Here is a 12,209-nt window from a genome sequence, read left to right on the forward strand (position 1 = left end):
CCCGGACATTAAGCCTTGTCCTGGACTAAAAAGCATTCTGAATGGAGAAGTCCATACTGTATTTAGCCTACACATTACAAGACAACTAGGCTAAGGTAGGGCAGCCTGGCTTACACAACATACAGTACACTACATCAAACACACTGATTATACTGTCATATCTGTGTGGAAGTGTCCTCTCTGATGCTCTGGTCCTCCAGGTGTCTGCTCTGGAGAGTAACGTGGGAGAGACCATGTGTTCTCTGAAGTTCGCTGAGAGGGTTTGTAAGGTGGAGCTGGGGCCTGCGGCCAGGAAGATACAGAGAGGAGGGGGAAGCCATCAGTGTGACTAGAACTCCCCTTCCTGAAGTCATCCAACTTCCTGTTCCCATGGACGACCAGGACTCCAGGGACTCAACAGACACACAGCCAACCAAATACATCAACAAGCAATAACAACAACAAACAACCCCCTCTTCCCAGTCAGCCAGTCAGTCTATCAGTCTGTCTATCAGTTCGCCAGCTAGTCAGCCAGTCAGTCAATCAATCAGTCTGTTTATCAGTTCGCCAGTCAGCCAGCCAGCCAGTCAGTCTATCAGTCTGTTTATCAGTTCGCCAGTCAGCCAGCCAGTCAGTCAATCTATCAGTCTGTTTATCATTTCGCCAGTCAGCCAGCCAGTCAGTCAATCTATCAGTCTGTTTATCAGTTCGCCAGTCAGCCAGCCAGCCAGTCAGTCAATCAATCAGTCTGTTTATCAGTTCGCCAGTCAGTCAATCTATCAGTCTGTTTATCAGTTCGCCAGCCAGTCAGCAAGCCAGTCAGTCAATCTATCAGTCTGTTTATCAGTTCGCCAGCCAGTCAATCTATCAGTCTGTTCATCAGTCAGTCAGTATAAAAGCTACCAGGTGTGTATTCAGTAAGATTAAATATTGAGAATATTGCAGATTCTCTAGTCTACCGATCATAATGTCTGTTCATGTCATGCACAGGAGGTTGGTGGCACCTTAATTAGGGAGAACACATGGTTTCCAGGTGTTTGATGCCATTCCATTCGCTCCGTTTCGAACCTTGTTATGAGCCGTTCTCCCCTCAGCAGCCTCCTGTGATGTTATGTCTGTTGAACGTTCTGTAACGTTACACCCACCTGAACAGACCCCAGCTGTAACGTTACACCCACCTGAACAGACCCCAGCTGTAACGTTACACCCTCCTGAACAGACCCCAGCTGTAACGTTACACCCTCCTGAACAGACCCCAGCTGTAACGCTACACCCACCTGAACAGACCCCAGCTGTAACGTTACACCCTCCTGAACAGACCCCAGCTGTAACGCTACACCCACCTGAACAGACCCCAGCTGTAACGTTACACCCTCCTGAACAGACCCCAGCTGTAACGTTACAACCTCCTGAACAGACCCCAGCTGTAACGTTACACCCACCTGAACAGACCCCAGCTGTAACGTTACGTCCTCCTGAACAGACGCCAGCTGTAACGCTACACCCACCTGAACAGACCCCAGCTGTAACGTTACACCCTCCTGAACAGACCCCAGCTGTAACGTTACACCCAACTGAACAGACCCCAGCTGTAACGTTACACCCTCCTGAACAGACCCCAGCTGTAACGTTACACCCACCTGAACAGACCCCAGCTGTAACGTTACACCCACCTGAACAGACCCCAGCTGTAACATTACACACACCTGAATAGACCCCAGCTGTAACGTTACACCCACCTGAACAGACCCCAGCTGTAACATTACACACACCTGAATAGACCCCAGCTGTAACGTTACACCCTCCTGAACAGACCCCAGCTGTAACGTTACGTCCTCCTGAACAGACCCCAGCTGTAACGTTACACCCACCTGAACAGACCCCAGCTGTAACGTTACGTCCTCCTGAACAGACGCCAGCTGTAACGCTACACCCACCTGAACAGACCCCAGCTGTAACGTTACACCCTCCTGAACAGACCCCAGCTGTAACGTTACACCCAACTGAACAGACCCCAGCTGTAACGTTACACCCTCCTGAACAGACCCCAGCTGTAACGTTACACCCACCTGAACAGACCCCAGCTGTAACGTTACACCCACCTGAACAGACCCCAGCTGTAACATTACACACACCTGAATAGACCCCAGCTGTAACGTTACACACACCTAAACAGACCCCAGCTGTAACGCTACACCCTCCTGAACAGACCCCAGCTGAGTCTAAAAATATCCTGATAAAGAAGGGCTATGACTTGAGGTCTCCGTGACAACGTCATCAGGATAACAGATAAGATTGAAGGGATAGGATGTCTCTACTGTCTCCTGTCTCCTGCTGTTCAGATAAGAAGCCTCTACTGTCTCCTGCTGTTCAGATAAGAAGCCTCTACTGTCTCCTGTCTGCTGCTGTTCAGATAAGAAGCCTCTACTGTCTCCTCCTGTTCAGATAAGAAGTCTCTACTGTCTCCTGCTGTTCAGATAAGAAGCCTCTACTGTCTCCTGCTGTTCAGATAAGAAGTCTCTACGGTCTCCTGCTGTTCAGATAAGAAGCCTCTACTGTCTCCTGTCTGCTGCTGTTCAGATAAGAAGCCTCTACTGTCTCCTCCTGTTCAGATAAGAAGTCTCTACCGTCTCCTGTCTGCTGCTGTTCAGATAAGAAGCCTCTACTGTCTCCTGTCTGCTCCTGTTCAGATAAGAAGTCTCTACTGTCTCCTGCTGTTCAGATAAGAAGTCTCTACTGTCTCCTGTCTGCTGCTGTTCAGATAAGAAGCCTCTACTGTCTCCTGCTGTTCAGATAAGAAGTCTCTACTGTCTCCTCCTGTTCAGATAAGAAGTCTCTACTGTCTCCTGTATCCTGCTGTTCAGATAAGAAGCCTCTACTGTCTCCTGTCTGCTCCTGTTCAGATAAGAAGTCTCTACTGTCTCCTGCTGTTCAGATAAGAAGTCTCTACTGTCTCCTGTCTGCTCCTGTTCAGATAAGAAGCCTCTACTGTCTCCTGCTGTTCAGATAAGAAGCCTCTACTGTCTCCTGTCTGCTCCTGTTCAGATAAGAAGTCTCTAGTGTCTCCTGTCTGCTCCTGTTCAGATAAGAAGCCTCTACTGTCTCCTGTCTGCTCCTGTTCAGATAAGAAGTCTCTACTGTCTCCTGCTGTTCAGATAAGAAGTCTCTACTGTCTCCTGCTGTTCAGATAAGAAGCCTCTACTGTCTCCTGTCTGCTCCTGTTCAGATAAGAAGCCTCTACTGTCTCCTGCTGTTCAGATAAGAAGTCTCTACTGTCTCCTGTCTGCTGCTGTTCAGATAAGAAGCCTCTACTGTCTCCTGTCTGCTCCTGTTCAGATAAGAAGTCTCTACTGTCTCCTGCTGTTCAGATAAGAAGTCTCTACTGTCTCCTGCTGTTCAGATAAGAAGCCTCTACTGTCTCCTGTCTGCTCCTGTTCAGATAAGAAGCCTCTACTGTCTCCTGCTGTTCAGATAAGAAGTCTCTACTGTCTCCTGTCTGCTGCTGTTCAGATAAGAAGCCTCTACTGTCTCCTGTCTGCTCCTGTTCAGATAAGAAGTCTCTACTGTCTCCTGCTGTTCAGATAAGAAGCCTCTACTGTCTCCTGTCTGCTGCTGTTCAGATAAGAAGCCTCTACTGACTCCTGCTGTTCAGATAAGAAGCCTCTACTGTCTCCTGCTGTTCAGATAAGAAGCCTCTACTGTCTCCTGCTGTTCAGATAAGAAGCCTCTACTGTCTCCTGTCTGCTGCTGTTCAGATAAGAAGCCTCTACTGACTCCTGCTGTTCAGATAAGAAGCCTCTACTGTCTCCTGCTGTTCAGATAAGAAGCCTCTACTGTCTCCTGCTGTTCAGATAAGAAGCCTCTACTGTCTCCTGCTGTTCAGATAAGAAGCCTCTACTGTCTCCTGCTGTTCAGATAAGAAGCCTCTACTGTCTCCTGCTGTTCAGATAAGAAGCCTCTACTGTCTGCTCCTGTTCAGATAAGAAGCCTCTACTGTCTCCTGCTGTTCAGATAAGAAGTCTCTACTGTCTCCTGTCTGCTGCTGTTCAGATAAGAAGCCTCTACTGTCTCCTGTCTGCTCCTGTTCAGATAAGAAGTCTCTACTGTCTCCTGCTGTTCAGATAAGAAGTCTCTACTGTCTCCTGCTGTTCAGATAAGAAGCCTCTACTGTCTCCTGTCTGCTCCTGTTCAGATAAGAAGCCTCTACTGTCTCCTGCTGTTCAGATAAGAAGTCTCTACTGTCTCCTGTCTGCTGCTGTTCAGATAAGAAGCCTCTACTGTCTCCTGTCTGCTCCTGTTCAGATAAGAAGTCTCTACTGTCTCCTGCTGTTCAGATAAGAAGCCTCTACTGTCTCCTGTCTGCTGCTGTTCAGATAAGAAGCCTCTACTGACTCCTGCTGTTCAGATAAGAAGCCTCTACTGTCTCCTGCTGTTCAGATAAGAAGCCTCTACTGTCTCCTGCTGTTCAGATAAGAAGCCTCTACTGTCTCCTGTCTGCTGCTGTTCAGATAAGAAGCCTCTACTGACTCCTGCTGTTCAGATAAGAAGCCTCTACTGTCTCCTGCTGTTCAGATAAGAAGCCTCTACTGTCTCCTGCTGTTCAGATAAGAAGCCTCTACTGTCTCCTGCTGTTCAGATAGGAAGCCTCTACTGTCTCCTGCTGTTCAGATAAGAAGCCTCTACTGTCTCCTGCTGTTCAGATAAGAAGCCTCTACTGTCTCCTGCTGTTCAGATAAGAAGCCTCTACTGTCTCCTGCTGTTCAGATAAGAAGCCTCTACTGTCTCCTCCTGTTCAGATAAGAAGCCTCTACTGTCTCCTGCTGTTCAGATAAGAAGTCTCTACTGTCTCCTGTCTGCTGCTGTTCAGATAAGAAGCCTCTACTGTCTCCTGCTGTTCAGATAAGAAGTCTCTACTGTCTCCTCCTGTTCAGATAAGAAGTCTCTACTGTCTCCTGTCTGCTGCTGTTCAGATAAGAAGTCTCTACTGTCTCCTGCTGTTCAGATAAGAAGCCTCTACTGTCTCCTGCTGTTCAGATAAGAAGCCTCTACTGTCTCCTGTCTGTTCAGATAAGAAGGCTCTACGGTCTCCTGTTGTTCAGAAAAGGCCCGTGTCATCAGCTCATCTGCATGATGCACCAACCAGTATGACATCATCATCAACAACACACTAACCCGAGTGCCAAGACAACCTCTACCTTTGAAACTTCCTACTAGAACCACAACTAAACAACAAATGCTGTTTTCTTTGACTGAATTGCCAGGAGTTCTTCACCAGGGGTTGTATGTTTCAAGCATCTCAGAATATGAGTGCTGGTCTAGGATCAGGAACTCCCTGTAGTTATTATAACCGTCTTCATTATGACCCGAGAGGCAAAACTGATCCTAGATCAGCACTTCGACTCAGAGACATTTTGGGAATACAGGCCTTGAATGCTATTTCCACCATCACAATGCTTAGAGATGTTGCATCTTAATGAAACATGTTCTCCAAGAGATGAGTGTCACAGTAGATACACATCTGTGCTGTTCTATTCTTGCAGTATTAATAATTAAGCTATATCTTCTATATGATAACCCGTGAGCTTCTTTGATTCCAGTATAGACATGGCCTATCTTAACAAGGTACTGTAGTGTGTAGGATCAATCTGAGTTTTGTGTAAGTGATAGATTGGGCTGTACTAGCTCTGGTCCAGGGTGTTAGCACAGCTACCTTCAGGTAGTCTCTGGTCCAGGGTGTTAGTACAGCTACCTTCAGGTAGTCTCTGGTCCAGGGTGTTAGCACAGCTACCTTCAAGTCGTCTCTGGTCTAGGGTGTTAGTACAGCTACCTTCAGGTAGTCTCTGGTCCAGGGTGTTAGTACAGCTACCTTCAGGTAGTATCTGGTCCGGGGTGTTAGTACAGCTACCTTCAGGTAGTATCTGGTCCAGGGTGTTAGTACAGCTACCTTCAGGTAGTCTCTGGTCCAGGGTGTTAGTACAGCTACCTTCAGGTAGTCTCTGGTCCAGGGTGTTAGTACAGCTACCTTCAGGTAGTCTCTGGTCCAGGGTGTTAGTACAGCTACCTTCAGGTAGTCTCTGGTCCAGGGTGTTAGTACAGCTACCTTCAGGTAGTCTCTGGTCCAGGGTGTTAGTACAGCTACCTTCAGGTAGTCTCTGGTCCAGGGTGTTAGTACAGCTACCTTCAGGTAGTCTCTGGTCCAGGGTGTTAGTACAGCTACCTTCAGGTAGTCTCTGGTCCAGGGTGTTAGTGTGGCCTGCTGAAGTCTCAGCAGGGGGCATGTTAACTCCATGGACCAGGGTGAAGGCTATACCTACTCTCAATGATGACCTCTATCACAAAATGTGTAATTATTGTGAAGTTGGAAAAAGCGGTTTGTGAGTGTTATCGTATCTCTCTCATACGGTCTAATTTACTGGCTTTCAGTGAAGTGAGCAATTACCTCTTCTCTTTGCATCACAAATGGTACCCTGTTCCTTATATAGTACCCTACTTCTGACCAGGACCCTATGGGCCCAGGGTGCTATTTGGAAGCAGACAGAGAGTGAAGTAGGTAGCTAGCCCTGTGTGACAATATGATAAATAACAAAGTGCTGTTATAATATGTGCAATGCAGATGTAGGATCTTAGATCACCCTGTTGCAGGAGAACCATCCTGCAACGCAGGAAACATAAAACTTGTAATGTATTTGTCATTTCCATTCATGACTTGATTTTCCATTATGAGCAATGTAATCAATCCTTACAAAAAATGTCCATTAATTATAATCCACATAATAATTCACATCTCCTGTTGCTACAGGATTATTTTCCTGCTGTAGAAACCTGGCTCAAATTAAGATCCTACATCTGTAGCCTCCTTTGATAGAGACACTTGGTGTGTTTCGGGGACTGGTGGGAAGCACTTTGTGAAAGAAATAGTTTTGCGCTTTTCAGGCCAATTTAGGTGCTTTAGATGTATAATTAGTGAAATATCATCATATACCAAAAATGTCTTTGTTCGTTGTAATCTGTTTTCCATCGTAGTTGAACCAGACAGTCAACTGTTGGGTTAATAGTATATTTTATGTCAATAGAGTAGCAATACATTTCCTGTTGCAGTAAATTATTATACAAGTGGATTAAGGGTCACTTTACAATCTGATTGGTTAAGGATCAGTTTTCAGCTGATTTTCAAAATAAATTTGGAATTAAAAAAAAATGTTGGGGAACTCATTGTGTGTTGTCTATTGTACAGAATATCACTGTCTCAACAGAAAAGGTCACAAGACACAAACGTTGGGAAAATCCAAATCATTTTACTGGAAAAATGTAATTAAAAAGACACATGAATAACAGATGATCCTTACAACAGCTGTATACAACAGCCCCCAATGGTCCTCTAGCTAGCACTACACTGACAAAGTCTGGTCGGACTTTCACACAGGCTCTGCATCCCAAATGGCACCCTACTCCCTATCTAGCACACTACTTGTCAAAAGTAGTGATCTATATAGGGAATAGGGTGTCATTTGTGACGCGTACAAGGACTAGAGTACAGAAGTCATCGAGGTGACACATCTAACTGGCATATTCACACTCCCCAGTAACTTTAACAGCTACGGAAACCAAAAGCCTCCGATTCCCACAACAAACATTCAGCTGAACAGAACCCGACACATTGGTAGGGTCAGATCCAGGGTCGCGTGGTGCGTCTCTGGATTAAGGGGTCAGTCCGAGTCCCCCTCTGCTGTGACCCCTATGGCTCCTACAGCTCCAGCCAGCTCCTCCTCGCTGCCTTTCAGACGATCACCTGGACACACACACACACACACACACACACACACACACACACACACACACACACACACACACACACACACCTATACTTCAGAAAAGGGTGTTGCACAGAATAGAAAGGAGCTGATATTGGCGTAGAGGAGACATAACTGTAGTGTCCAAGCTGCTGTCACCATGTATTCTTCATGGTCTTTAGCTCCTACCGTGTTTATCATTTCACAACAAAACACCTGGAATGGCCCATTTTAGACAGTTTTACAGCCCCTCCAGACTGATTCTATCCCTTGGTGCTTTCTGGTGGAATATGTGGGTCGAAGCCAAATCTATTCTGAGAATGAAGATCACAATAATTTTTTTTTTTTTTTTTAATTTTACCTTTATTTAACCAGGCAAGTCAGTTAAGAACAAATTCTTATTTTCAATGACGGCCTGGGAACAGTGGGTTAACTGCCTGTTCAGGGGCAGAATGACAGATTTGTACCTTGTCAGCTCGGGGGTTTGAACTCGCAACCTTCCGGTTACTAGTCCAACGCTCTAACCACTAGGCTACCCTGCCGCAGAGAGGAATCACGTCAAGCCTCCCTGGACTGTGGAATCCACAGAGCAATTAGTCTGATACAGTCACTAACTCCATGTTCAGACCAGTCATATCTAGTCTGATACAGTCACTAACTCCATGTTCAGACCAGTCATATCTAGTCTGATACAGTCACTAACTCCATGTTCGGACCAGTCATATCTAGTCTGATACAGTCACTAACTCCATGTTCAGACCAGTCATATCTAGTCTGATACAGTCACTAACTCCATGTTCAGACCAGTCATATCTAGTCTGATACAGTCACTAACTCCATGTTCAGACCAGTCATATCTAGTCTGAAACAGTCACTAACTCCATGTTCAGACCAGTCATATCTAGTCTGATACAGTCACTAACTCCATGTTCAGACCAGTCATATCTAGTCTGATACAGTCACTAACTCCATGTTCAGACCAGTCATATCTAGTCTGATACAGTCACTAACTCCATGTTCAGACCAGTCATATCTAGTCTGAAACAGTCACTAACTCCATGTTCAGACCAGTCATATCTAGTCTGATACAGTCACTAACTCCATGTTCAGACCAGTCATATCTAGTCTGATACAGTCACTAACTCCATGTTCAGACCAGTCATATCTAGTCTGATACAGTCACTAACTCCATGTTCAGACCAGTCATATCTAGTCTGATACAGTCACTAACTCCATGTTCAGACCAGTCATATCTAGTCTGATACAGTCACTAACTCCATGTTCAGACCAGTCATATCTAGTCTGATACAGTCACTAACTCCATGTTCAGACCAGTCATATCTAGTCTGATACAGTCACTAACTCCATGTTCAGACCAGTCATATCTAGTCTGATACAGTCACTAACTCCATGTTCAGACCAGTCATATCTAGTCTGATACAGTCACTAACTCCATGTTCAGACCAGTCATATCTAGTCTGATACAGTCACTAACTCCATGTTCAGACCAGTCATATCTAGTCTGATACAGTCACTAACTCCATGTTCAGACCAGTCATATCTAGTCTGATACAGTCACTAACTCCATGTTCAGACCAGTCATATCTAGTCTGATACAGTCACTAACTCCATGTTCCGACCAGTCATATCTAGTCTGATACAGTCACTAACTCCATGTTCAGACCAGTCATATCTGGTCCCAGCATAACATCCACTGTATTTAACACAACAACAAATACTCACGGATAAGTTCAGCGATGGCCTTCTGTGTTCTCCTCTCAAGCTTCTCCAGCTTCTTCGCCACGTCTCGTTTCAAATCCCTTCAAATCAGAAACAGGATATTACACCACAACAACAAGGCATACGGAAATTAACCAAGAATTATACTTGTTCTACTATGAAGTATTACGTCTTAGTGAAAATGTCTTACCAGTCAGGCTTCCTAGGCGCTAGGTTGGCCAAATCCTACGGAGGAAATATGATCACATGTATTCCTAATGGTGGAAACTTAACATGAACACTAATCAAAACAGTAGGCCATCTACTAACTTAACATGAACACTAATCAAAACAGTAGGCCGTCTCCTAACTTATCACAGAGGGCTTTGGATATCTGAACTATTTAAAGACCACTAACTTACCACTTCTTCGATGACGGACTCTGGTTTCGCTGCATCTAGCTGCTCCTTCACTTTCTCCTCCACTGGAACAACACAAAGCATGTCTTATGTACCGCTGCATCCTGTAGTAGGTACAGCACCAGTCAAAGGTTTAGACACAGCTACTCATTCAAGGGTTTCTCTTTCTTTTTTACTATTTTCTACATTGTAGAATAATAGTGAAGACATCAAAACTATGAAACAACACATATGGAATCATGTAGTAACCAAAAAAGTGATAAACAAATCTAAATATATTTTTAAAATGTTAGGTTCTTCAAAGTAGCTACCTTTTGCCTTGATGACAGCTTTGCATACTCTTGGCATTCTCTCAACCAGCTTCATCAGGAATGCTTTTCCAACAGTCTTGAAGGAGTTCCCACATATGCTGACCAATTGTTGGCTGCTTTTCCTTCACTCCGCGGTCCAACTCATCCCAAACCATCTCAATTGGGTTGAGGTCGGGTGATTTTGTAGGCCAGGTCATCTGATGCAGCACTACATCACTCTCCTTCTTGGTCAAATAGCCCTTACACAGCCTAGAGGTGTGTTGGGTCATTGTCCTGTCGAAAAACAAATGATATTCCCCACTAAGCCCAAACCAGATGGGATGGCGCATCGCTGCAGAATGCTGTGGTAGCCATGCTGGTTAAGTGTGCCTTGAATTCTAAATAAATCACTGACAGTGTCACCAGCAAAGCACCCCCACACCTCCTCCTCCATGCTTCACAGTGGGAACCACACATGCAGAGATCATCCGTTCACCTACTCTGTGTCTCACAAAAACACAGCGGTTGGAACCAAAAATCTCAAATTTGGACTCATCAGACCAAAGGACAGATTTCCACCAGTCTAATAATGTCCATTGCTTGTGTTTCTTGGCCCAAGCAAGTCTCTTCTTATTGGTGGGCTTTAGTAGTGGTTTCTTTACAACAATTCGATCATGAAGGCCTGATTCACACAGTCTCCTCTGAACCGTTCATGTTAAGATGTATCTGTTACTTGAACTCTGAAGCATTTATTTGTGCTGTAATCTGAGGTGCAGTTAACTCTAATGAACTTATCCTCTGCAGCAGAGGTAACTCTGGGTCTTCCTTTCCTGTGGCGGTCCTCATGAGAGCCAGTTTCATCATAGCGCTTGATTGTCATTTCTCTTTGCTTATTTGAGTTGTTCTTGTCATAATATTGACTTGGTCTTTTACCAGATAGGGCTCTCTTCTGTACCACCCAACCGTGTGAAAACACAACTGAATGTCTCAAACACTAAGAAGGAAAGAAATTCCACAACTTAACAAGAAACTGGCTCTTCAATGCCAAGAGTGTTCAAAGCTGTCATGAAGGCAAAGGGTGGCTACTTCGAATAATCTGAAACATATATTTTCATTTGTTTAACACTTTTTTGGTTACTACATGATTCCGTAGGTGTTATTTTAAAGTTTTGTAGTATTCACTATAAAATAGTAAAAATAAAGAAAAATGAGTAGGTGTGTCCAAACTTTTGACTGGTACTGTATGTACTCAACATCCTCACCACAGCAGTGCCTTCCCCAAGCTATTCTCTGGAGATAACTCCTCATCACTTCAGATGTCTCACCTGAAACAGGTTTGGCCTTGGGCACCTGTCTCTCCTTCAGCTCTTCATCCTCTGGGGTGTAGTTCCTCAGCTTCAGCTCTCTACTCAACACAAAACCTGGCTTTAGTGCTGTGCATTGCTTTATACCCATAAGCAGGTGTGTGAGAGAGAGAGAGAGAGTATGGTAAAGCACCAGGTGGTGGCAGTGTAGCCACATGTATTAGGGCCTACTACAGAACCAGCTGAGGAGAGGAGACAGTCTACAGGTCTAAACCACATGTATCAGGTCCTACTACAGAACCAGCTGAGGAGACAGTCTACAGGTCTAAACCACATGTATCAGGTCCTACTACAGAACCAGCTGAGGAGACAGTCTACAGGTCTAAACCACATGTATTAGGTCCTACTACAGAACCAGCTGAGGAGAGGAGACAGTCTACAGGTCTAAACCACATGTATCAGGTCCTACTACAGAACCAGCTGAGGAGGCAGTCTACAGGTCTAAACCACATGTATCAGGGCCTACTACAGAACCAGCTGAGGAGACAGTCTACAGGTCTAAAACACATGCATTAGGTCCTACTACAGAACCAGCTGAGGAGACAGTCTACAGGTCTAAACCACATGTATCAGGTCCTACTACAGAACCAGCCGAGGAGACAGTTTAAAGGCCTAAACCAAACACAGCTACAGTTTGTCATCTCTGGA

The 12,209-nt window shown here is 45.1% G+C and overlaps 2 protein-coding genes across 2 annotated transcripts in view; one reads left to right on the top strand and one right to left on the bottom strand.

Moving 5' to 3' along the window:
• LOC135520881 (kinesin-like protein KIFC3) overlaps positions 1–1,739 on the top strand; it is a 32,698-nt gene extending 30,959 nt beyond the window's left edge. The window contains exon 19 of the mRNA XM_064946700.1: positions 201–1,739. Coding sequence (XP_064802772.1) covers positions 201–332 — 132 coding nt within the window. The 3' untranslated portion in view covers positions 333–1,739. The remainder of the gene's footprint in view (positions 1–200) is intronic.
• A 5,515-nt stretch (positions 1,740–7,254) lies between these two features.
• ccdc12 (coiled-coil domain containing 12) lies at positions 7,255–11,667 on the bottom strand. The gene is made up of 5 exons (XM_064946701.1): positions 11,523–11,667; positions 9,911–9,972; positions 9,700–9,734; positions 9,513–9,589; positions 7,255–7,768 (listed from the first exon to the last, which is right to left on the bottom strand). The coding sequence occupies exons 1-5, from the start codon at positions 11,650–11,652 to the stop codon at positions 7,686–7,688; spliced, it is 387 nt and encodes a 128-aa protein (XP_064802773.1). The 5' UTR covers positions 11,653–11,667; the 3' UTR covers positions 7,255–7,685.
• Positions 11,668–12,209: the final 542 nt, after the last annotated feature.

The sequence above is a fragment of the Oncorhynchus masou genome, chromosome 29, assembly GCF_036934945.1.
Source record: "Oncorhynchus masou masou isolate Uvic2021 chromosome 29, UVic_Omas_1.1, whole genome shotgun sequence".
Lineage (NCBI taxonomy): Eukaryota > Metazoa > Chordata > Actinopteri > Salmoniformes > Salmonidae > Oncorhynchus > Oncorhynchus masou.